This window comes from Pelobates fuscus, chromosome 4 (genome assembly GCF_036172605.1).
Source record: "Pelobates fuscus isolate aPelFus1 chromosome 4, aPelFus1.pri, whole genome shotgun sequence".
Lineage (NCBI taxonomy): Eukaryota > Metazoa > Chordata > Amphibia > Anura > Pelobatidae > Pelobates > Pelobates fuscus.
In genome coordinates this window covers 172,720,762-172,748,427 of record NC_086320.1, presented here as the reverse complement: position 1 = coordinate 172,748,427, position 27,666 = coordinate 172,720,762, and the positions used below count along the sequence as shown (strand labels likewise).

The window sequence follows — 27,666 nt, the reverse complement described above, 5'->3', positions numbered from 1 at the left end:
AGTGGTTAGAGTGTCCCTTTGATATATATGCTAAGAGTTGTCCAGTCTCCTTTTTTACATCATAGTTGTTTGTGGATACCTGTTGAAGAATTGATTATTTTGTAAGAAACACAAATAAACCAGTGAATAGAACTATAAATCAACAATATTTTAAATATATCCTACCACTAGTTTATTTTATTTATTTTTATTAAGTGCCCATTTTCTTCCTACAGCTGTTACTTACCGTAAATTATTATTATTTTTTTTTAAATGAGCTTATGATTGCGTGTTTATTTAATTCCCAGAATGTTTCATTTTTGTTCCAGTAATTGTATTTTATTTAGGCTTTACCACAGGGTCTTCACTGGTATACATTTGATATTACTGCGCATTATTCTAGAGAATATGCGTGTCTGGGTTTATGAGAATTGGATTGGTGAATCACACAGCAACTCAGTTCTTAGAATTTATTTTAGCTGTTAGAGTAAAACCAAAGAATAATTTCACTCCTGTAATTTGCCTGTCTTCAATCCCAGTAAACCAGTGCACATTATTTTGAATTTGAGACAATTTTTCAATTCCAGCTATAGACAGATATTTAAAAACAAACGATATACAGCTCTGGGACAATATTAAGAGATCACTTTATTATTTGTTTAAATCAGCATCTCTTTATGTATGGCAACTATTCCATTCCATTGTCTGTTGAATTTTAACACAGACGTACCTCATTCTACTTAATGAGGTACTGATTAGATGATAACCTGAGCCAAGTCTTATTTAATAAGGACAAGTATAAAAATCACTGCAGTGGTCAGCACTATTATTTTGCAATAGGACCAGCTGGATGGTAAAAACAGTGCTAGTAGTACCTCAAAAGTACCGTATATACTCGAGTATAAGCCGACCCGAATATAAGCCGAGGCCCCTAATTTTACCCCAAAAAACTGGGAAAACGTATTGACTCGAGTATAAGACTAGAAGGGAAATGCAGCAGCTACTGGTAAATTTCTAAATAAAATTAGATCCTAAAAAAATTATATTAACTGAATATTTATTTACAGTGTGTGTATATAATGAGTGCAGTGTGTGTGTGATGCAGAGCCTTGGTGGGGGGTGGGCATTTTTAATATTATTTTTTAATTATTATAATTTTAATATTAATTTTTTTGTTATATTAATTTTTTTTAATATTTATTTTTATTATTATTAATAATATTTTATTATTTATATTTTTCGTCCCCCCCTTCCTGCTTGATACATGGCAAGGGGGGGGGGCTCTCACTCCCTGGTGGTCCAGTGGCATTGGCAGTTCAGTGGAGGGGGCTGGCATGTGAAGCTGTTACTTACCTCTCCTGCAGCTCCTGTCAGCTCCCTTCTCCTCCGCGTAGGTCCGGTCAGCTCCCTCTGCAAGTCCCAGTGTAAGTCTCGCGGCCGCGCTATGACCCCTCGGCTCTCGCAAGAAAAATGACAGGGGAGATGACCGGACCGGCGCGGAGGAGAAGGGAGCTGACAGGAGCTGCAGGAGAGGTAAGTAAACGCTTCCTGCCAGCCCCCCTCCTACACAGTCCCTTGTCTGTATTATGGCCATTTAAATTGCCATAATACAGACATTGACTCGAGTATAAGTCGAGTTGGGGTTTTTCAGCATAAAAAATGTGCTGAAAAACTCGACTAATACTCAAGTATATACGGTAATTGGAATTCAGAAAAATAACTATTGTCCATGCCAAAAGAGTTAAAAAGAGAGGTTTTCAGTGAGGAAAAGAAGGGTTCAATTCTGTCTTGATTGGCAGAGGGATACAGTGAGTCGCAACTGGGGTGATGTGTACGGCTAGGACAGTTCGAAACTGACTGCTAGGAGCTGAGATTGAAAAAAAACCCTTCAATTAAAAGCAAAGAAAAGCCTGGCTGCAAAAGACCATAAGGATTGGATTGTAGAGGACTAGAGTAAAGAAATCTTCTCTGATTAGTCCAATTTTCAGCTTTACGCAATATTTTTTTAATGGTTAGATGGAGACATGGAGAGGCCTACAAGCTACAGTGCCTTGCACATTTTTTTTAAATTTGGTGCAGGATCGGTGATGATCTGGAGGTACTTCAGCAAGGCTAGAGTGGGCAGATTTATGTTTGTGGAGGACATATGAATCAAGCCACATGCACATTCTCCAATTTCCTGCTTGGATCAAGTATCGTGGAGAGTATACAAACCCGTAGGCACCCTGGAGCGTTATATATAGAGCCTGGTGTTTTATATTTGTTTCTTAAATTTAAACAGAAAGAACTATGTATTATTGTTCTTTTATCTTTTAGGCTAATTTGAATTTATGAACATCAACTTAAGTAGGTTTGTGTACATTCACCTGGGGTGTATCACTCATTTTTTTACTGATTTATCCTGTAAGGTGATTAGGGGATACACCTCCCTGGCTGTCAATCAGATAGCCATGAGACTGACAGGTAGTTTATATCAGTGGAGCTAAACTGAAAGGCAGGTGCTTGCGCAGAGTTCCTGCATTTGAAAGACTTCTGAGAAAAATCTGTGATTGGACTGCCGCACACACGGGTCTCTGCTCTACAAGGCATCTCTGTAAAACATTTCTGATTGGTTATTCCCTGGCAGAGGAATGAGTATCTTGCTTTGAAAGAAAATAGGGAACTACAGTATCTCTAGATACTTGAGCTACAATTTTTTTCAAGCTACAAGCCAAATTCTCATACTTTCATGCATGGGGTAAACTAGTAAACAAAATGCTTTATTTTTTCATGCAGTGGTCCTTTAACATTCATGGGAGAAGAAGGGTTTGTCTGATGCTGATCCATTCCTCATTTTAGTAAGAGTACTTCTAATCTAATCCAAGTAGTAAAGAAAATGGAAATAAAGTATATTTATATAAATTTAAACATATTTAACAAATTAAAAATTTACAAAGCACTTAAATGATCACTATAGGGTCATGAACACAAACATGTATTCCTGACCCTATAGTGTTAACACCACCATCTAGCTCCCCTGGGCCCCTCATGCCTCCATAAATATAGTAAAAATCTTACTGTATTCAAGCCTGAAGCTGTAAATCTGCATGCTGTTAGACTCAGAAAAACAAGCAGTCTGCTGACATGTGGTAGCCTGATCCAATCACAGTGCTTCCCCATAGGATTGGCTGAGACTGACAAAGAGGCAGCTCACGGGCAGAGCCAGCATGATTCAAACACAGCCCTGGCCAATCAGCATCTCCTCATAGAGATTAATTGAATCAATTAATCTCTATGAGGAAAGTTCAGTGTCTGCATGCAGAGGGAGGAGATACTGAATCACAGGATGCTGTGCACAGTGCAGCCCTGTGCTCTGCTGACAGCAGATCTGAGTGGATGGAGGCATATTATGCCTCCATCAACTCCGAAGTCCCTCTGGTTCACTCTGAGTGACTGCAACTGGAGGTGTTCCTAGCTTTCAATGTAAACACTGTATTGTCTCAGAAAATACAGTGTTTACATGAGAAAGGCTGCAGGGAGCTATAGTTCTCACCTGAACAACCTCATTAATCTGAAGTTGTTCAGGTGACTATAGTGTCCCTTTAAAAGAAAAAAAGTGGAATTTTTCAGTAGTGTTATTTAGTTTGTCATAACTTTCTCTAATCTTTAGTAACAGTTATAATAAAGCACAACAATATTTTCAGGATATCATACCCAGTTGTGTTAAATGTTCTTTTCTCATACCATGGACTGGAAAAGACATCATTTTCTTATACTTTGTGAAGGTGGGAGGTGGAAGCAGGGCTGGTCTAGTTTAACCACTGGATTTCACACTGAGACAGTGACTCAATCACTTTCAAAGTGCATTCCCATTCATAGTTCAGTTTTCTTTTGCTTCACATGTTTGTGCTCTATTCAACACATTGTGGTCACTGAAAAAATATGAAACTTCTGCTTATTCCTGCCTCTATTTGAAATATACTGTTCATTTAGAAAGCAGTTTTAAAAGTTTTAAAAAATGCATAGTAATATCATCTTACTTAAAACCAGTTTATATATCCAAAAAATACCGAAACATTTGCACAGAATATGAATTTAAGAATTCTTTTTCATTTTATTATTTATTCTACAGGTGTAAATAGCTTGTTTCTGTTCAGTGCAAATACAATCCTATTTACTTTTAACCATTTAATTTACAAGGAAAACTGTCTAGGTTTAATCTACCCATGTCCAAAATGTAGAGAAATAATTGCCAATCATTTTATCCTTAAACCTCGGACAGGAACATATTACAATGTATTACTTGAACTTGACCAGAATTGTCTGTTTTCCCAACGATTATTTGCCAACTTGAAAATGTTTACCAGTTTGTTTATAGTTGTAAATAAAGCAAAGTGACATGCATTGTGTTAGTAGAAAGAGAAAATTCATTTTTATGCTGTACTAGCAGAATGTATTGCTCTAAAAGAAGATTTTTTTTTTACATGTTAGCTAAATGAAAACAAATATTTGCAAGTAAAAAGTTATGTAAGGTGAGAAAATAAATGTATCATAACATATCTCAGAAGTCAAGGCTGTTTCACAGCAGAAGAAGGATTTCCAGAAGTAAGCACAAATTCTGACCAAACTGTTACAATGTGGTTTAAACTGAAGTTCATAAGTGTAAACTAAATAATCATCATGTAATCTCCGGAGAGCAATTAAGTCCCTGTCCTGTGGAGACAGCACTGAGCTTCCACGTTAAGCCAATGACTGGCATGTGTTGAAGAAATTTAGAGCCAAGGAGGAGCTTACTGCTGTTATTAGATAGATTGTAAGCTCATTCAGCAGGATCCTCGTCACCTGGTGTTCCTGTCAAAATAGTTTCTCCCATTTGTTGTTAATGCTCTTGATTGGATTATGTAGGGAGACTATCAAGTCATTAGCTCACCTTTTTCCCTTCTGTTACTTTCTGCTACCAACACCCCTCCTCCTTCTCCTCCTCCCCCCCTTCTTCTCTCTTTCTTTCTCTCATACATCTTAATAAGTAGCTCCAAGTCGAAGTTATACATGGCTATGATTGATTTTGAGTGATGTATTTGATTTTGTATTGTTTTAGTTTCTAAATTATCTTGGTCTTCTTCTTAAATGCTATATGCCTGATCCTTGCACTGAATATATATGTGTTCATTGTTTCTTTTTTGTTTTATATCTTGAAAATCTTTGCAAGGCCCATCTTCACTTTGACATTTTATGTCTAAACACTGCAAAAGGCAGGTTATTAATTTAGTTATGTACTTTTACAAAAAACAGTCATGGGTATGCAAAAGGCGGGTCATTGTGTACTGAGGAGCACGTTTTAGTGGTTTTTATGACAGCAGCACATATCAAGTACACAAAACAAACTTCTAAACTGCAGTGTGCATGTAGGAAGTGCTGAAATAACATAATGAACTTTAAAAGAAATTAATGAAAAAATGGCTATACAAATAGCTCAAAATATACCATATGACATGATATGCAATTATGGGATAATTTGAACAGTCAGACTGCTACAATCTCTAAAATGAGACAGTGGTCAAATCCACATAGCAAAATTCTAAATGTAAAATATAAAATAGGTTTCTTATATGGCACCATAAAGGTGGGCTCGCGACTAATATAACTTGAAGTCCAGCGCTGCCAAGCTCCCCTATACTTCCATAAAGTGAGGTAGGAGAATGTAATTGAATGTATACTTTTCTAACATACATATAGTATGAAAGTGATTTTAAAAAAGCCAGAGGTATGGAAATGGGTATGGTCTCAAAGAGACACCAAATGCGGGAGAAGGTTCATTTTGATAACCCCAATTCTACAAATCCATGACATCTGTGGGAGGGCCCAAGTCTCAAGGTCCCTGTGAAAGCTATCTAGTATAGGTTGAAAGTTTTTAGTATAAAGTTGAATAGAATCTACAGGAAGCCTAATGCCCAGATAACCGATGGAAAAGGTGGCCTGTTAGAAAGGACTGACGGATCGGGCAGGCTCGTCTTGTTGGGACATAGACATTGGAGTAATATGTAAATTAGAGTGCAGGCCATAACTAACAAATTTCAGTATGATATGTGGCAGCGTATTTTAAGGATTGAAAACATAAACAGCAGGTCATAAGCATAGGCAGCCATCTTATGATGTCCCCAACTACCAGCCCAGTAATATCAGAATTGTGTCTGAACGCATTGAGGAAGGATTCAAGGGCAATGACAGAGAGCAAAGGCAACAACGGACAACCCTGATGAGTGCCATTATGTATAAGAAAAGAGTCAGAAAACACTCACACATTTGCAGATGGCGAGTGCAGAGATTTAAACCTTCTCACACCATAAGGTTAGGACGTTCCATACCATCCTAATGGCGTTAAAGCCAATTACTGTTAGGGTGAAACGGAATGTCCAAACATCATTGCAACAAATGTTTGTCCCAGTTTAGGAATATGAGCAGGTCTCAAATTTCCACTTACCACTAGCCATTGGTGAGTGAAAATTTAGTCATGCAAGTAGAAATTCACCCCTGGAGCGTATAGTATGGCTTTCAGTGCTGAGTTAGTAACATCGGGCTACTAATTTTGAACTCTTATATGAAAAAATTGTATTTGCATCTGGGCCACAAATCAATCTCAGAGAACTCGCTACCTTTATGTTTTTTTTTTTTGTCAGTTTGTTATTACATTACGCTTCAATTAGATATTTCAGTAGAAACTGGCACTTTTATAAATTTACCTTGTTATACCCTCTGGCTTTCAACCAAGCAGCAGGTTCTGTTACTTTCTGGTTGTTCAGTGGAGCTAAACTCAAGACACCAGCAATTGCCATGAACACCTGCCTTACAAAGACTTCTCATTGGGCTAGAAAGGGAGGGCTTGCAAAGGCTACAGACAAGAGATTTGCAACTTTTTAAAGCAGTTTTTATTTATATCCCCATTATTATTATTATTATTATTATTTTAATAAAAAAGCATAATGAAATGCATTGCATGTTTTAATTGCGGGGATATATGTGCTAGACAGCGATTTATTTTTTTATTTGGACAGGGTGCCCATTAATGTTAGTTTTTGTAGTTCTCATTGCTCAGACACCTCGTTGCAAAAGTAATTTTTTATTGTTTTTGAAAATTACATTCTAGCAAGAAATCATCTACTAGTAAGTTGAACAAGCTATTTGTTAATCAAATATTTCCTGATCTTGGGCTCATATGTTATTAATTTCGAACATACAAAAAAAGGTACCCTGATAGTTCATAGAAGAAAGTTGTTTTGTCTTATTTTTATATCTATATATGTTATATTACCTATTACTAATGTATCTTCACTTATGCATACGATTCTCTCACAGGAAAAAAGGCTGCTAACTGTACTCAGTAATTGTCGATATCTGGAACGCCATACTCTGATAAACATTGCTGATTATTTTGAGAAGCATGGCTTTCAAGGATTAGAGAAAATAACCCAGGTACCATTTACCCTGTCACTTGTTGAATGTAAATAAACTCCATTTAATGTAATATCTGTCTGAGTGGTATGAATATTACATTAAATCTCTGTTCCTCTTTTCTCCATCTTTCTACAATCTCGTTATTTATAATGTAAAGTGTATTATAGAAATCCACAGCAATACAATATTATATAATGTGTATTTAAAGTATCTTAAACATGCTTATGTTTGTGGGTTTGCTTTTCATTTCATAAATGTTGTGCAGGTTTTCCTGTACTTAAGCTATTTGTGATACAGCTTTACTGGTCTTGGATGACTTTAAAAAAGGTTACCGTATTTATAATCAATGCTGACTGGAAAAACTACAATTTTGAAACTTTCTACATGAATATAGATATATATCATGGTGTAAGTGCCTGAGCCCTTTCATTTTGGGCTAATATCCTTGATACATATATAATTTTGTTTTGTAATTATTTATGTTTTTTTTGTTTGTTTTTTCTTCATATATTTTGTGGAACGATTTAGCGTGTTAAAAAAAAAAGTGGTATCAACATAGCCTTTTAGTATGATGTTTATTACTCAGTATGCATTGTTAATGCCCCTATTCTACCAAGAATAATGGAATTAACCAATTTCTATTAAAATGGCACATTTAAAAGGGTCATCTCGATAGGATATAACAATATTTTTAAATAAATTATGTCAAAGGAACTTTATTGGCATCCAGACCACTTCAGCACATTGAAGTGGTCTTGGTGCAGTGTTCCAGACCCCTTAACCCTGCAATTGTAATTACTGCAGTTTTTGATAAACTGCAATAATTACCTTGCAGGGTTAACTCCACTTATAGTGGCTGTCTACTAGGCATGCACATTAGGTCACCCCCCTGCTGGCTGATGTCGGCAAAGCCTAAATAAGGTAAGTAACAGCTATAGTGCTAGGAAAAAAACAACTTTGTTTTCCTATCACTATAGTTTCTCTTTAAGTATTCATTCAAAAACAAGAACATTTTCTTTGACTTGAAAATATATTCATTAGCCTAACTTTTCATCAGATTTTTACTTTACCAGTATTTATAATATACTAAATGAAACTTTTATTATTTTGGATCCTCTAGATTGTAAGCCCGTTTGAGCAGGGTCCTTAACTACCTATTGTTCCTGTTACATTTTGTTATTGCAAAGTGCTGCAGAATAAGCTGGCACTATATAAATACCAATAATAATAATAATCCTGGGCAGAGCTTCCTAGGAGAATCCTAAAAGCTCAGGCTTTATCAACAAATCTGCACTTCCCTATTTTAACCAATTTTTATACTTAATTCTGTTGCACGCATAACCCACTTTATTGAATTTTACGGGAGAGGAAGTGGAGATTTAAACTGTCAATTGTTAATAATAATATCAAGGAACGTAAAAGAGTGCAAAGCCAGCCTTTATCATAAGAACAACTTCAGTCTCTCGTAGAATGGTGTATACACCTAGTCCAGAAGGGTGTGTAGTGGCATATGGCACTCCTCTTGGGTAACTGATTGGGATTGGTAGAGGCTTCACAAAGCAGGGTGAAGAATTAAATGAATTTATTATGGTCCAAAGGATAAAACACAGATACAGAATTTCATCCGTAAGGCCTTAATCATGTATCATGATTTTGACTGGGGTTGATTGGGTTATAAATTAAGTAATGTGATTGGGGCTTAAAGAAGAAAAGCGTCTAGTTCTTGGGGTAGGGACATGGAAGTCCATTTTGCATTCAAAACATTTCATAACATTCTTGAAGTTATTTAGCTGTTACCACTATCATCCAAGAATATGGAAACCTCATGAAGGAACAGTATAATCTTGCATCCTAAAGACTACCATAAGGTGACTGCCCATGTGCCTTTAAAATGACTCCACAATGTTGGCATCCATGGTTCATTAACGGTTTAATCCGTTGAGGTAAGTCACATCCTAACACCATAACAACTTCATTTGAAGTTGTTATGATGCCCAAAGTGTCTCTTTAAGAAACATGCGCTAATGTTTTTTTTAAGTGAAATTAGGCACTAAATAACATATTTTAGTCAAGTCAAAGTCAGCGTTGTAGCGTTCCAAAATAAATCAGTATTTTTAAAATTAAGATGGATCTGTCATGTATTATTTTATACATTTTCTAGATTCAATCAAAGGTGAAGTGCAACTTTTTTATAGTGTCCTGGTGCAGTTGCTCTGGAACTTGGGAATTCAGAGATAATCCAGGACATGCTTGGAGTAAAGGATGAAAATGAGGGCTTCCACAAGTGAGGGCTTAATCTTAATCTAAGATTTTTACATGGAATAATCTTTAATAAAGTTGACTTGTTAAAGCCTTAATTTTCTAGTGTGCCAGTTTTTCTTTGAGTTCACTTATTAGTACTGCAACATAGTTGGATACTGCGCACCGCGAGTTAATTGGGTCGTCCCTGAAGGCTTTGCTTATGTGGGGGAGGTGGCTGGACCACTGTGAGTTAATCCAATTTTTATTTTATGCCATTTTGCTATGGTAATTAACTAATTAATTGCTAATCAGCTTGCCTGTATCCTAGCAGTTAGACATGAGTTTCATTACAGGAATAAGTTACACAGACGTGGACCATGTAAACCTCATATTAAAATAGAGATATAATCACATTCTGCCTGGTAGTACTTTTAAGGATTGAATGGAGGCCTCCATTGATCTTCTGTCTTAATCTAGAAAATAGTCAAACATGACTTTAGAAGATATTTGACCATATTATTTTCATGGACAGTGTCACATTTCCTGTCACTCCTGCACCTTGTTTTTTTTTCGGGCTTCTCAATATGGTGCAATGGTTGCATCATTTCTGCAACCACAGTTGCACTTCTACCATCACTGCGTTGAAAATAGCCAATATGATTTTGTCTGTCTCCATTTAAACCCTGACCACTCGTTAGTCTGTGATCTTTAGTGGCCTTTATTTACCTGAGAAAATGTTTATACAAACTATGATTCTATCGTACTTTCTGACTTTTGGCTTGGACTCTGACCCTACTGTTTTCTGTAATCCTGACCTTGGCTTGTCTACTCACAGTGTTGGTTCTCTGTGTCTCCAGTGACGTTGGCCTGTTTTAGTTTATTCTCACCTGTTTGGGCATTTTGCCACTCCTGGTATTTTGCATTAACCCCACCTACCTCGAAGTACTGATAATATACTACTGCCCTATCCTACCATTTGTTTGGTTGACTTAGGTTTGTGTGTTAAGATCGTTAGTATTCCTGACATAGATATTTCATGGAAGTACATATAGTGCCAGAGATGCTAGGGCCTCATCTCATCTGCAGAAATGAAACACTAATACTGGTGTTGATGCACAGACTGGCAAACCAAGTGGGTCCTTTGCAATGTGCCGGTAATTCTTGTAAATTATGAAGGTAAAAAGCATTGGGTTTATGGGATCGGTAATGTGGTTCAGGGTGAAGAATTAAATGAATTTATTATGGTCCAAAAGATAAAACACAGATACAGCATTTCGTCCGTAAGGCCTTAAAGGGACACTATAGTCACCTGAACAACTTCAGCTTAATGAGGTTGTTTAGGTGAGTGCTACAGCTACCCGGAGCCTTTTTCTTGTAAGCACTGTATTTTCTGAGAAAATGCAGTGTTTACATTGGAAGCTTGGAACACCTCTTGTTGCAGTCAATCAGACGGCCACCAGAGGGACTTCCGAGTTCAGAGGCCCTAAAAAGGCCTCTCGTCCGATGCATTCTGGGTGAATGCATCAGACGGGCTATCAGCACACAAAGCACTGTGAACGCGCTTTGTGTGCTGACAGCCTGTCAGCACTGCTGTGGGCGTGGCTTCAGCTGACAGCTGAAGCCCGAACCCACAGGGATGCTGTCTGGCCACAATAGTGGTTGAAGGGGGACGGGGACGGACCTACTCTCCTCCCCCCGGCCCCCACCCCTGAGCGGTGAGTGGGGGCCCTAAAAATAAGGGTGGCACATACTGCCCCCCCGGCCCCCACCCCTGTGCGGCCGGTGGGGGCACTAAAATTATCAATAAGGGGGGACCTATTGTCCCCCCCCGGCCCCCACCCCTGTGCGGTGGGTGGGGGCCTTAAAATAAAAAATAAGGGGGGGACATACTGGCCCCCCCCCCGGCCCCCACCCCTGTGCGGCGGGTGGGGGCCCTAAAATTCACAATAAGGGGGGGACCTACTGTCCCCCCCCGGCCCCCACCCCTGTGCGGCGGGTGGGGGCCCTAAAATTCACAATAAGGGGGGGGACCTACTGCCCCCCCCCCCCGGCCCCCACCCCTGAGCGGTGGGTGGGGGCCCTAAAATTCACAATAGGGGGGGGACCTACTGTCCCCCCCCGGCCCCCACCCCTGTGCGGCGGGTGGGGGCCCTAAAATTCACAATAAGGGGGGGACCTACTGTCCCCCCCCGGCCCCCACCCCTGTGCGGCGGGTGGGGGCCCTAAAATTCACAATAAGGGGGGGGACCTACTGCCCCCCCCCCCGGCCCCCACCCCTGAGCGGTGGGTGGGGGCCCTAAAATTCACAATAGGGGGGGGACCTACTGTCCCCCCCCGGCCCCCACCCCTGTGCGGCGGGTGGGGGCCCTAAATACAAAGGGGGTGGGGACCCTAGTTAACCCCCCCCCCCCCCCACAAAAAAAAAAACTTATCTCCCTACCTACCCCCCTCACCCTAAAAATAATGAGGGGGGACCATTAACTAAAAACCTGTAAAAAAAATGAGATAAAATCAACTTACCATTTGATGTTTTCTTTCTTCTAAAATCTTCTTTCTTCAGCCCCAAAAAAGGCCAAATAAAAATCCATAATAACCGACGCAATAAAAAAAAAAAAAAAAAAAACCCGAGCGCAAAAAAAATAATCCATCTTCACCCATGGAGGGCTCCGCGCAGACTGAGCTCCGCAGGGCGGGGGAAGGCTTATAAAGCCTTGCCCCGCCCTGCAATTAGGCTAAGAACACTCTGATTGGTGGGTTTAAGCCAATCAGAGTGCTCTTTGTCATTTTACAAGCGTGGGAAAGTTCTTTGGAATTTTCCCACGCTTGTAAAATGACACAGAGCAATGTGATTGGATGGCTTGAAATCCATCCAATCACAGTGCTCTTTGTCATTTTACAAGCGTGGGAAAGTTCTTTGGAATTTTCCCACGCTTGTAAAATGACACAGAGCACTGTGATTGGATGGATTTCAAGCCATCCAATCACATTGCTCTGTGTCATTTTACAAGCGTGGGAAAATTCCAAAGAACTTTCCCACGCTTGTAAAATGACACAGAGCACTGTGATTGGATGGCTTGAAATCCATCCAATCACAGTGCTCTGTGTCATTTTACAAGCGTGGGAAAATTCCAAAGAACTTTCCCACGCTTGTAAAATGACAAAGAGCACTCTGATTGGCTTAAACCCACCAATCAGAGTGTTCTTAGCCTAATTGCAGGGCGGGGCAAGGCTTTATAAGCCTTCCCCCGCCCTGCGGAGCTCAGTCTGCGCGGAGCCCTCCATGGGTGAAGATGGATTATTTTTTTTTGCGCTCGTTTTTTTTTTTTTTTTTTTTTAATTGCGTCGGTTATTATGGATTTTTATTTGGCCTTTTTTGGGGCTGAAGAAAGAAGATTTTAGAAGAAAGAAAACATCGAATGGTAAGTTGATTTTATCTCATTTTTTTACAGGTTTTTAGTTAATGGTCCCCCCTCATTATTTTTAGGGTGAGGGGGGTAGGTAGGGAGATATTTTTTTTGGGGGGGGAGGGTTAACTAGGGTCCCCCCCCCCCTTTGTATTTAGGGCCCCCACCCACCGCTCAGGGGTGGGGGCCGGGGGGGGACAATAGGTCCCCCCCCCTTATTGATAATTTTAGGGCCCCCACCCGCCGCTCAGGGGTGGGGGCCGGGGGGGGGACAGTAGGTCCCCCCCCTTATTGATCATTTTAGGGCCCCCACCCGCCGCTCAGGGGTGGGGGCCGGGGGGGGGACAGTAGGTCCCCCCCCTTATTGATAATTGTAGGGCCCCCACCCGCCGCTCAGGGGTGGGGGCCGGGGGGGGGACAGTAGGTCCCCCCCCCTTATTGATAATTGTAGGGCCCCCACCCGCCGCTCAGGGGTGGGGGCCGGGGGGGGACAGTAGGTCCCCCCCTCATTGATAATTTTAGGGCCCCCACCCGCCGCACAGGGGTGGGGGCCGGGGGGGGACAGTAGGTCCCCCCCTCATTGATAATTTTAGGGCCCCCACCCGCCGCACAGGGGTGGGGGCCGGGGGGGGGACAGTAGGTCCCCCCCTCATTTATAATTTTAGGGCCCCCACCCGCCGCACAGGGCGGGTGGGGGCCCTAAATTATTATTGATAATTTTAGAAAGCGAGCTGAGCTGTCAGTCAGACAGCTCAGCTCGCGAACGCGCATTCCGCGCACATGCGCGGTAAAGCGCTCAGGTTCTTCATAGGGCGGCATTCAATGCCGCTCTATGAAGAACGCGATTGGTCCAGCGCGAAGCCGTCCCATTGGGCCCCGCGATTTCGTCATTTTGACGAAAAAGGGGGCGCGGCCTAGCGGGGAGCTCGGCGCTGGAACGGAGGTAAGTTTTTAATATAAAAACACCGATTTTTTTTTTTTTAATGAATGAAAGTTCATATAAAAGCAAGAAGGAAGGCTGGGGGACCTGTCTTTCTTGCTTTTATATGGTGACTATAGAGTCCCTTTAATCATGTATCATGATTTTGACTGGGGTTGATTGGGTTATAAATTAAATAATGTGATTGGGGCTGTTGGCTGATGGAATCATAGGGTAGAGAGAATAGTTGATTAGATTAATTATTGTATCTAGGCGTGATGGATTATTTAGATGGGGTAAAGTGATTGAAAATGGATTTTATAAGATTATTGTGATGAGTTAATATGATCGGTAATGGTGGCAATGGTTGGATTAAGGGGATAAGGTCATTTGGTTTGGTGCAGTATTTGATGAGGATAAAAGTGATGGCGATAATTTGATGGTCAAGGGTCTTTGGGGAAAGAGTTTATGAGCTGATTGATTTGGAGAATGGGGTGATGTGATAATTGGTTGTGGTTTACAAGGGAATTATGAGGATAGAATCATGTGTGGGTTGAGGGGTATGTGGGTTATGATTGTATCAGCGGATGGGTTATGATTGTATCAGCGGATGGGTTATGTTTGCTTGAGTTGTATCTGTGCATGTGGTGATGCAGTGATTAGAAAACATGGGTCAGAGTGTGAGGGGACTTGTAGCTGCTTCTGTGTCGTCTCTTTAAGATATGGGTCTTTATGTGTTTAATTAGATACTTCTCATACACAGCTTACACTTCATATTGAAGTGCTTGAAAAATCAAAATGTATGCTGCAATCAGATTTTTTGTGAGGTTTTGGAACATTGCATGTCAGCATATTAAAAAGAGATAGCTATCATAATACAAACCGTGTTCAATTGTTACCTCTCCTTTTATCTGTTACATAAGGGATATTTTTGCATTTCAAAGAACGAAATGCAGGAGTGGGCGACACTACATTATTTTAATTTGTTTGCCCCTCCCCTTTTATTTGATGATAATTTGAGTCTCTAAGCTTATATTTTGTGTGCTTCCAGAAACAAGTATTTTATTTACTTATCTGTATAAATGCATTTTCAGAATACTAGTTCTGGGATATTAATTCTTATATTTTAGAAATTCTTATAATTTACTTTTTCAGGCAAAATAAAATTGCCATCAGCAAAGGAAAATAAAACACATTTCCAGTGACCAAATAGGAGGTTATGTTTTGTTTGTTTGTTTTTGATCCTCATACTCTTTATATCTCCTTTTTTATCCTAGTCTATTACTGATTTTGTGTGCTGGTTTTGTGTTTCATTTTTGTGAGTAAATGATTTGGTGCAGGTACTGCTGTCTGTTTATAGTACATAGTTTGCAACAACTGATAAACAAGCATGTTATGTCCCAATACCCACTGTGCAGGAATCCTACAGATACTTTGGTCAGGTTACATTCAGAAATAAGAAGAAAGGGGGAAAAAGCAAAGCATATTACTGGGATTTAGGCTGGCTGCTCTTACAGTGCAAGAGGTGAAATGAAACATAGTCAAGTCTCTGGAAACCAGGATCTTAATACTGGTTAGCCAAGCTAGGTTTAAGGAGGACTACAAACAGGAAAGACAAGCCAAGTCAAAACCAGAAAAATCTTAGTACAGGAATATGCCATTAGGCAAAGAAGGGAACTCAAAAGGGAACAGTACCAAACCAAAAGGAGGTTTAAATAGGGAATATTGTTTAGATAAGAGGGCCTCCCTAAATTGAATTTAAAAATGTTTTCATTTACCTTTTCTTCTGCTATGAAACACATTCGATGCAGCTGCCAGCTCCTCCTCCTGTGGCTACCAGGAATACTGCCACTAGAGGTGTATTTAGCCCAGCAATGGAAATATTATATCTGCTAAATGGCAGGATTTTATATTGTACTACAGTAACAGGGGCTCTGGCTATAGTGTCCATTTATCTTCAGCCATTATCTTTAATCACTGCATTTTGAGATTAAAAAAAATAAAGTCCGCGATTACGAGGCTAATGACAATGACCCATCTTGGAATGATCTGCCCTGACTGTTTGACCTCTTTTATAGTGCAGTGATGATGATGATAATAGGTGATGTACATGTCATCACTCAGTTCTCTCGCTCCTTGCTCCTTCATAATTTGCTGTTGATACACTCAAACACAGTGCTCATAACTGTGGATTTCTGTTGATATACCCATGTACACTACATCACGGGAAGTATTATAACATGGCACCAGTGGTGCTGGATGCTTCACTTCGCTTCACTAAATTAAGCCCTGTGTGCCAGGCTTAGCCTAGTCCTACAACTTGCAGCTCTACAGGATGAGACTATTGGTGCCTGGCAGGCCCTAGGTAAGTTGTCAAACACTTTGACTATTTACCCTGGAAGGGCACCAGAGTACTCCTGGCACCAAACCACAACAAAAAATTTTAGTGGTTATGGTGCTAAGAGTGTTTCTTTAACTGCGTTTTTATTTATTTATTTATTATTATTGCAGTAGCAAATGCAGCATTGTCACAGAGTCTTCTCTGAAACAAAAACATTTGAAATTTAAATTATCTATTTTAGAAGATTTATAGTGAAGCAACAATACATGAAAAATAGCAATATCAGAATATACTCCTTATGATGTACTAAAAAGTTTTGATACCAAATATGTAATTTAATTGAGATTTTATAGATTTTCAAATTAGAGAAGAATTTCCTGTGGATGCTATAGTCTCTTTTCACCTAAAGATTAAGGATTTGCCAAGATTCCTGCTATTTGTGACTGAGGCTGTTTTGTAACTGTTGCTATGTGTTTGCTCCACTGTAATTTCCTGCTTCCAAACTAAAGGACCACTAAACTCATCCAGACCATTTCATCGCAATGATGTTGCCTGGGTGCAGTGGTCCTTTGGTTTTAACCATGCAATACAACACATTGCATTTATTTTTAATTTTTTTTAGAAATTGCAGTGTTTACTTTGCAGGGTTAAAGGACCACTATAGTGCCAGGAAAACAAACTTGTTTTCCTGGCACTATAGGGTAATTAGGTCCCCCCCCCTCCCGCTGGACTGAAGGGGTTAAAACCCCTTCAGCCACTTACCTTTCTCCAGCGCCGGGCTCCCTCTGCGCTGGGGAACTCTCCACCACCTGCCGACATCAGCTCCGAATGCACATGCAAGGCGCACATTCAAACTGCCCATAGGAAAGCATTACTCAATGCTTTCCTATGGATGTCCATTTTGTGATTTTCACAGTGAGAATCGCAGAAGTGCCTGTAACGGCTGTCAGTGAGACAGCCACTAGAGGCTGGATTAACCCTCAGTGAAACATAGCAGTTTCTCTGAAACTGCTATGTTTTCAGCTGCACGGTTAAAACTAGACGGACCTGGCACCCAGACAACTTCATTGAGCTTAAGTGGTCTGGATGCCTATAGTGGTCCTTTAAGTCCAGCTTTATAGGGTGTCCTACTTCTGCAGCACTGAATGAGTAAAGCTCAGTAACGTGACGCAGAGGCCCTGTAGGAAAACATTGATTCTTGGTACTTTGCCAGGCCATAAATCTCAGACTGATTCCACCCACAAGGGCAGAACAGATCCAAAATACAGACTGTCTCTCTCTGCACGATAGATACAGCAACCCCCAGACAGTCGTTTTAACCTTGTTAGGCATCATCAGTGAGGTATAGCCAATATCCCTCTAGGCACCATGAACAAGGGGTCCACGTCTGGATTACCCTGTAAACTTAAGGAGAGAAAAAAACAAGTCGCAAAAGAGTGCTGAGAGCGGACAACAGCTCGATTAGCCTGCCCTTTAGTGTGTTCCCGCTCAGCCCTCAAGCTGGTTTTAGCTCATCTTGTGCCATTACAGAGAGAACCAGGCCATGCATCTCAGACTGATTTCACCCAAAATACAGGCTGGCTCTCTCTGCACGAGAGATACAGCAACCCCAGGCGATCGTTTCAACCTTGTTAGGCATCATCAGAGAGGTAGAGCAAAAAATAAGTTGCAAAAGAGTGCTGAAAACTTACAACAGCTCAATTAGCCTGCCCTTCAGTGGGTCCCCACTCAGTTCTTTAATTGAGCTGTTGTCCGTTCTCAGCACTCTCATACGACTTGTTTTTTGCTCTCCTTAGGTTTATATATATATATATATATATATATCATTTTTTTTTATTTTTTTTACATGTTTAATTACTTACAGACCTGGATCAGCCCACTTCTGTAAATATTCCAGATTTGTATTCTGCTCCTGACTTTTATCAACCTCAGGCTTTACCAAAAGACCACGTAGTCCATACTTTGTCATATGGTATCTTTTGATTGTAATTTCAATGAAATTCCAACACGTTCTTAATCAGTATTTCATAAAGATTGTATCTTTAAGAAGTACTGAAAAGGGACAGACCCGATCTAATATGATATCATTAATATCTGTAATATATATTGTTAAGACAACCAGCACAATTTTATTAATTTTGTTTGTACTTTGTTATATGCAGGCCAGCACTGATTCTTTGAAGGAGTTGGATGAAAGCCTTTTTGAAACATTTATTGAGATAAAAGCAGACCCCATAGTTGGTTCCCTGGAGCCAGGAATTTACGCTGGTTATTTTGATTTCAAAGACTGTCAGACACCTACAGGTATTTTTCAAAAAGTAGTAAAAATGTTCAACAAAGCAAAGAGAACTTTCTACCTTACATTGAAACTGTTGTTAATTAGAAATGTTGTACGTGTTGATAACATGTTTTATTAGACCAATATGCCCTGTTGTTCTCCCACAATAATTCCACTTTTATATGATAATTTCTAAATGTTGGTGAACTTTCTGGTTAACCTAAGTTACCACTTGTTTCTGTGTTTTATGGGTTTTTGTTGGGTTTTTTTTGGGGGGGGAAGGGGGGCGGTTCTTGTTTTAACATTTTATTTTTGTGATATCTATGTGTACCCTATTGAAAGTTTGAAGCTCAATTGTTAATGTGTTGTATAATACTGTTTAAAGATATTGTTGCTAACCATTACACGTTCATGCTTTATTTTAACCATATTGTAGAAGCACACTTTGATGTCTACTTGTGTTCACACTCAGGATGCACTGGATTGGTTTATAAGCCTTTGACATAAGCTAGAATCATCTAGTGATAATGTACAATTGTTATTCAACAGAACTTCTTAACTCGTAGTCTATTTTAAATCATTCTTACACATTGCCAGACCTGCTAATTAGCAAGCCAGGAGAAAAGCCTACTGGGCCATCCAACTGAACATGCCTTTGTTCTGTAGTCAATATTACATGTAGCCAAAAAAACGGGACAGCAGCGCTGGAAACAGCTCTTTAAATAGGCATTCAAATGCCTATTCCTAGATCTTGGAGTGAGCAAGGTGATATCCCTGCTCACACAAGGAAACCCAGAGGGCTCCCCTCTGTCAGCTAGGGCCATTTTTAGAAGCCCTAGACTTTTTGATGATCTACATGCAGTGCTGGAAGTCAGCACTCCCTCTGTAAAGAACCAAAGATATCCGTTCCATGTGATAGCAGTTAAATTGGTATGTAGATTTCATAACCAATATAGATCTTCTAAGTTCACCTCAATGTTACAATACGATCATATAGTGGAAAATAAATAGCAGCCAATTAAAGGTAAGTATGAAAAATGATTAAAAAGATAATAAAATCTTACATGTAGGTTTAAAAACAACCACATAAGCACATCGTGCTTTGACGTTAGTCTTCTTTCAGGTGCAAACACAAACAAAATATACATCAATTTCTTCAATAGATACCTAGGGATCCCCTCTGTCAGGTGGGGTCATTTTTGACTTTTTGATGAGCAACATGCAGTACTGGACATCAGCACATCATATGGCTCCTTCTATAGGCATTTAAATGCCTCAAACTAGATCTTGGTGTGAGCAGGGTTAAATCCCAGCTCCCTCCAAGAAACCTAGGTACAAATAGATAACTGGGGATCCCTCTATCAGCTGGGACCATATTTATTGGCATCTGACAGGCGAGCTGCATGCAGAGCTCAGAGTGAGAAGGGCATGCAGCTCTTACAGTGGGGATTTAAATCCCCATAGAGAGCAATGTAGTGTGAGCAAGATTAAATCCCTGCTCACACCTGGAAACCCAGGTGTCAATGGATACCTGAAGCTCCCCTCTGTCAGCTAGGGACTATTTTTAGTGTCCCCATGCCTTTTGACGAGCTGCGCACTGTGCTGATCATGATCAGCCACAGTGATTCTTTCACTAGATCTAGTGATTTGAAGATCCCCAAGGTCTGAACAGACCCTAACGGGTCTCCTTCCAATGGCAATTTGATCAGGTTCTGTGCTTTGTCAGTTGTCCAGCACCGATCTCTATGCATTGGGCATATTATATTCAATAAAAAGATAGGAAGCTGCCATACTGAAAATAGTCAATAGATTTCTCTTTGCGAATATCAGTACTAACTTTAGCAGAGGGAGACCTTTGGGATTCGGATTAAATTAGGGATTGACATGATAGATTAAGATTAAGTTTAGTATTAGGGTTATTATTAGGCTTATATTTAAAGTGGGTTAAGAATTAATGTTAGGATTTGTATTGAGTTTCAGATTAGGATTAGAGCCAGCAATGGAATTCCTCTGCTTAAAAGCAAATTCCTTTACTGACATCTCTTCTTACACTATTTATAATTTTAGGATTAAAATTAGGATTAAGGTTACAATAAGGGTTAGGTGTAAAATAAGAGTATGGGTTAGGATTAAGTATTTAGACTGGTATTAAGATTGTTACATGGCAAAGATATACAAATGGTGTATCATACTCACGGGATGCTGCTTAGTATAGCTAAGATTATTGGTATAAGGAACGTCTTAAAGTACAGGGAGGACCTGGCAAAGCAATGGCCATCATGTGCAGATTAAATGATGGGGAGTCATCAGGTCCCTATCCTTACCACTTCTTCCACCTGGGGCCAGCTGGTTGTGGCACAATGAAATTAAAAAGTGGGGTAGACATCCTCAGCCTTCATGTTGCTATTAAATAAATAATACATACATACTTGTGGTGAGCAGTTGGGGGCTATAATTAAAGTAGGTGGGGCAGCATATTTCCTTCACACCTGCTAAATCATCTTGGGAAGCTGTCACAATATGATTTACAGCTCTGTAATAGCTCCATGATGGTAATCATGCTGCAGGGATTTTGAAGGGAGACACAGTGAGTGTATATTCAGACCTCACGGATCTCCCTCTCTTAGAGGGTATCACCTGTGATGTCAAGAACAGAAGTTCAGCCACTGTACTATACACAGCCCATCTGTCAGTGTGGGACCATTAATTGTGGCTACAGTTGAGAGAGGAGTCCCAGGTATCGTGTAATACTTGGGGTTCTCAGTAATGAGCAGGGAAACAGTCCCGCTGGTAAAAAGATGCACAACAGAATTACTCCATCATGGGTCCTTTAGGGTAGGACAAATATTCCATCAGATATTCCATCCCCCCAAAAATCTATTTTTCAGGAATTATGCCTGTGATAGTCAAGGCAGAGGTGGCTAGGGCTACATAAGCAAAGTGATTTGACTACTAAATGGCAGAGAATTGGGCAGTGAGACCACAGAGCCTGATCTATACACCAAAACCACATTATTAAGCTAATATTGTTTTGGTGCTTATAGTGTGAATAGCTTCTATTTAAAGGACCTTGATCACTTTGACACAGCTGTCTCATTCAAAAGCATTACCTTTTAATAAGACTAGTGCTTCACTCTGCAGGCTATAAAAAGCAGGCAAATACAGATTTTTCCATATTTAATTGCTTCTTTCTTATGCTTTCCACATCCATCAGGGGGTCGCTGATCTAACCAATCAGTGTCCTCTCCTTAGGAATGCTAGAAAAGCGCATTGGGCATACCTAACAGATTTACACAATTGCAGTAGGAAGATCTCTTCACCTTGCAGCATCCTGGCAGCTGGAGAAGAGAGTCTTATCAGTGTGATCATGCAGTGTGAGTTTCACAAGTTAGTATACGTACTGGTCTGAAACTGAGATTAATGGATAAAAGTAGTGTAGGCTAAAGAAACCCTAGTTAAGAGATGTATACTTCATTTTCAATCTGGCCAATAGTACGTGTGATAAACACCTATTCCATACTTTTCAAAGTTTTTTTTTGTAAAGCAATGAGTGCTGTCTTCTGCAATTCATCTACTATTTTACTTTTTTCTTTACTTGTCCTTTTAGTATCAATTGCTCAACTGGTATTGTTTTTATGTCACATTTTTTCCCAACATATTCAACTATTTTGCTTTATTTAAATTTTTTAATCCCTACACAAATTTCACAAAAAGAAGAATGTTGCATTTCAGAGTTACCAATCTCTAGTTATTACTTCATATTAGACAGGGAAAGACACTTTCCATATATATATTTCGTGACAGTATTCCGAAAGCCACACAAATGTTTCTGATCTTTATGTGATCTAATCTATTCTTAGGTATAGAAACATACTTAGAGAGAGTGCACATTTAATGGTTTTAGCCTCACTACTTGTTTCAAAGCAGTATTTCACCCACTTGATGTTTTAGCTGATCTACAGGTTCTTTTATGTGTGCACTTCTTCCATGTCTTTCATTCTCTTCAGATTGGGTGCTGCTAACATTTGCAAACAGTTTTTCTTTTCAACCCTCTGACATTTAAACCTAAGTCAGAAAAAAATAATCACGCACATGTGTGTTAAATGTGAAAAAACATCCTTTCACACATTTTATTGTTTACCTTGATCATTCCATTTATTTTGTGTGCTCAATCTTAGCTTGCTCTTTTGGTACTAAAATTCACATTTCTTGGACTCTAAATCATCCCCAAGTGGTCTGTATTATGCTAGCACCTCTTTTGCCCTCAAGATCTGCAAACACATAGTCAGCAACAGGGCCGGACTGGAGATACAAAGTAGCCCTGGAAAAAAATATATGCCAGCCCCAAAAGTCATTGTGCTATGTAGTGTGTGTGTGTGTGTTTATGAGCACCATAAAGACCTGGGAACACAAGTGCTGGGATCGCAGTATTATATATATATATTATTGGTATATTTCTTTTTCTAATTCAAAATATTAGTCATTTCAGGGTAATTAAATTATACAGCAAAACATACTCACATGCAGACACAGACAATCTTACTGACACAAGCTCATTGATACACAGGCTCACAGACAATCTCATTGATATACATGAGCTCATTGACATAAAAACACAAGCTGACTGATGCACACAAATAGGCTCACTGATAGACAATCTCAATGACACACACATACAAGCTTACTGGTACACACACACAAATGTAGTACAGACAAACTCTGATACACACACAAGCTTACTACAGACAAGCTAACTGTAACACACACATGCTCACTACAGACAAGCCCATCAACATACACATGCTAACTAGAGACAAGCTCACTGACACACACATGCTCACTACAGACAAGCTCACTGACACACACATGCTTACTACAGACAAGCTCACTGCACGCACATGCTCACCACAGACAAGCTCAGACACACTCATGCTCCCTACAGACAAGCTCACTAACACACACACACACATGATCCCTACAGACAAGCTCACTAACACACATACAATCTCACTCACTAGCAGACAAACAAAGTTCACTCACTAGCAGGCACACACACACACACACAAACTCACTTACTAGCAGACACACAAGCTCCCTTGTGTTCCGGAGCTTGTGTTCGGGAGGCAGGGCTTAAGTACGGGGGCGGGGCATTTGGCCGTAATTGCTGTATACTGTGCAGGGAGACTGACACAGTCCGCAAGCAGAGTAATTACAGCCGCACCAGCCCCCAGCTCCTCCCTCTTTACTCCCCTCGGACTGACACAGGCTGGCACAGTCAGAGGGGAAAATCATTTAAATTACATGTGCCTGATGATTAGGGATATGTGCCCGCCCCCAGGTGCCGCAGTCCACCGTGAAATTTCCCAGTATCCCAGTGGGCCGGTCCAGCCCAGGTCAGTAAGCTTAGGAAACCTTTGTCAAATAATGCCAAGGTTAATCCTTGGAACAGCTGCATCCACATCATAGAATGCATACTATGAGTCTCTGATATGTTAATAGTGTGCAATAGTCACTCTATCCATCTGTATTAAAGGAACACACAGACATGTATTCCTAATGCTATAGTGTCCTGAACCCAATGAAGGTATTACATAGCTTTTGTCACGGATCCTGGCTCTTCTGCCTGCATGGCTGCACATAAACTAAGCAGCCACGCCGACAGAGATATTACATATTTACCTTGGTCATGGCAAACCACTGCCCGATCTCCCTCTGTTCCAGTCCCCAGCAAGTACAACGTTCTTAGGAACGCTGGCTGCTGCTGTTCAGGTTTTTAGAATAAGCTTACCTTCACCCACATCAAAGATGGCGCTAACATGCGTGCAACATCACGTCATAGACGCGCACTCACGTTTTGGGGTCAGAGGCCAGAGACAGCCAATTACAGCCTAAAGAGGGTTACCAAATTACCTTTTTGTCAGTGCCCTGTCGTGGTTTCCACTAGTTGGTTATCCGAGAGTGTGTTCCTGATTGTGTTTTTTCTGGTATTTGACTTTGGCTTTGTTTCAACTTCCCTGATTTCTGGTATCCTTGACTTCTGGCTTTCCTCATCGTTGTGTCTTGTTCTGTGTCCCTGACCTTGGCAAGTATTTTGTCTATTCTCTGGTACGTTAAGTCCGGCCATTCTAAGGTCCGGTTAGACGTTATCCTTAGTCCTAGGTGTGAACTATTCTGCGTGCTGGATCAACTATAATCCTGACATCTTTCAGCCGTCGCCTTGCCAGTCTCCATGATTGTGCTCCGCCTCTTTGGCTTAGTTCATCAGTGTAGATGATCTCAGCCAATCCAATGTTTCCCCATATGGAACGATTGGGTGGCTAGTGTGCATGCATACCGAAACACCACACTGTACCAATCAAATGGTCTTTATGAGACTATCTGATAGAATAGTTGAGTTTTCAGTTGCAGGCTTAAAAAGACAGGGGCACTGCACACAGACCCCTTCATTGAGATTAAGTGGTATGGGTGCCTACAGTGTCCTTTTAAGTACCCCATCTATAAGTATATTTATAAGCTGAGATTATACTGCCAGGACATTTTTGAGCATTGTGTGAACCATTATTGTGCTATATATACTTCACTATTGTGGGCTCTCTTGTCCTTCTCTGTTTTGTTTTTGTTTTTTTCTCTATATATGTGTAAAATGTAAATCTTTCTCCTCTCCTGGTCGAAAGGGGATACAGGACACTATTGAAGTGTGCCGTTAGATGTTCTTAGAGAATTGGAAATATAACGCGATGAGGGAACTGTAAACATTGGATTCGTATAGTGTGCCATTACTATTATACATTAGAAAGTGGATAGGAATATCAGTCAAGTCCTTATTAGTCCTACCCAGTGAATAATAACTTTTTTGCAGTGTGGCAAGGTGCATTATTCTGCTGAAAAAGTCCACTGCCATGAAGGTGGTCCACAACAATCTCTAGGTAGGTGGCACGTGTCAAAGTATGCCAGGACCCACGGTCTGCCAGCAGTACATTGCCCCGCGCATAACACTACCTTCTTCCCATAGTGCATACTGCTGCCATCTCTTCCCCAGATAATTCCAATCTAAAACAAAATGCAATTTATTAGACCAGGCAACCTTCTTACATTGCTCGCAGGTCCAGTTCTGACCCTCAGGTCCCCTTTGAAGGCGCTTTCGGCAGTGGTTATTATGGGCACTTTAACCGGTCTGCGGATGTGTAGCCTCATAATGCAGCAAATTGTGATGCAATGTGTTTACTGACACCTTCCTATCATGTCTAGCATTAGGTTTTTCAGCAGTTTGAGCTTCTGTGTGATCAAATCAGATGGGCTAGCCTTCGCTCCCAATTGCATTACTGAGCCTTGGACATCTATGACCCTGCCACCAGTGCACTGGTTGTCCTTCATTGAACCACTTTTGGTAGTTACGAACCACTGCTTACTGGGAAAAAGATTTGCTGTTTTGAAAATGCTATGACCTAGTTGTTTAGCTATCACTATTTGGCACTTGTCAAATTCGAGATCTTTTCGCCTGCCTAATTTTCCTGCATCCAACACATGATTTGTTCATGTTCAGAATGTTTACTTGCTGCCTAATATATCCCATACCTTGACAGGTGCCATTGTAACAATATAATCAATGTTATTCACTTCACCTGTCTGTGGTTTTAATGTTGTGGCTGATAAGTGTGAATGTATAGTAATACAGCAATTATGTGTACAGACTGCTGATTTTAGACAAACATAGTTACAAAAAGAACAATGCTTACCACGTTTAGTCTTTTACATAGCTGTATTACTCCTACAGATCCAAAAGAAAGTGGGAAACCCAATTACAAACAATTACAAAATTTACACAATCATATTTCATTTTTTTTATATCCTTTATAGAAATATTGGGGAAATAAGACATTTTAGATCATGGATCATTCTTTTATTGCAAATATTTTACACAGGGTCAAAAATATTAGTATAAAATGAAAAAATAAAATTTTCTTCGAAGCTGTATAGCTTACTGAATATGCTAACAGAATGTAATAATAATGCCTGCATTCAAGCATAATGCCCAAATAAGTAATTACCTTTGAGTCATATATTTGTAGCATAAATGTATTTCAACTGTTTCAAAGCAATCTACATGAATTTTGTGATGCTAAAATATATAAGAGAGACCTTATTCACTATTTTCCCTTACTAGTTGTTTGATCTTGGAAGTTTCATTTATTGTTTGGAAGAAATGGCTGTCATTTATGGCCCCTTTGCAGACATTATGTAGTGTGAATGCTTTCCCGTTTACTCCTCTACAAGCTGGGAATCGTTGACTGAATCTTATACTAGATTTCGTTTTGCAAAGGAATGTAAAAAGTTGGATACGCATTTTTGGTAGTGAATAGTAAACTTTAGAGATTTTTTTGTGTGTGTGTGATATATGTTATTGAAACTGTTGGATTCAGGGGTTTTCCAATATGTAAGGATAAATAGGTTTTCCTGCCTCTTCTGAAAGTAAAGGCCTAGTAATAGGCATCAAAGTAATTGTAGGTTGTGGAATACTAATGTCATCTTTTTGGGTATAAAGAGCACTCTAGTTGTCAGCAAAATGTTTCTGAAATGTTTATAATTTACATTTTTTTTTGCCTAAAGAGTCTAACATGTAGACAGTTCAAAATTAATCATTCTCTTGAGTTTTGCTGCAAATAAAGACAATGCCTGATGCATCCTCTTAGAATAGTACATCTGGTTTAAATGTTTTATAGATGGTTGTAGTTTCCAATTGTATTCCTTTTACTTCTTCATCTTGGAGGAGTTGTGGGGATGGCGTGGCTTTGTTGTCTCAGGGTGTATAATTTGCCCTCCAAGTTCCTGGATTTGGTTGTAATCATTTGCTTGAATTTACCAGTCCTTTGGAGAAAGTAACCCATAATAACAGGTTTGTTAACTAGCCTTCAAATATAGCAGCAGCCATTTCTGGCTTAGTATACTAGTGAGTACTTAATTGTTTTTTTGTTGATTATTATCATTTATATAGAGCCAATATATTCCAAAGGACTTTACAATTTTATTTGGAATATTACAGAAAATAAGATTCAAACCATTACACGTGTTGCCA

General features: G+C 39.9%; 1 protein-coding gene across 3 annotated transcripts in view; it reads left to right on the top strand.

The window, feature by feature from the left end:
• EXOC2 (exocyst complex component 2) overlaps positions 1 to 27,666 on the top strand; it is a 269,142-nt gene that overhangs the window by 200,731 nt on the left and 40,745 nt on the right. For all 3 annotated transcript variants that reach the window (XR_010090747.1, XM_063451784.1, XM_063451783.1), the window contains 2 exons: positions 7,312 to 7,428; positions 18,478 to 18,619. Coding sequence is in view for 2 of the 3 variants with exons in the window: in XM_063451784.1 (XP_063307854.1) it covers positions 7,312 to 7,428; positions 18,478 to 18,619 (259 nt within the window). In the remaining variant the exon portion in view is untranslated. The remainder of the gene's footprint in view (positions 1 to 7,311; positions 7,429 to 18,477; positions 18,620 to 27,666) is intronic.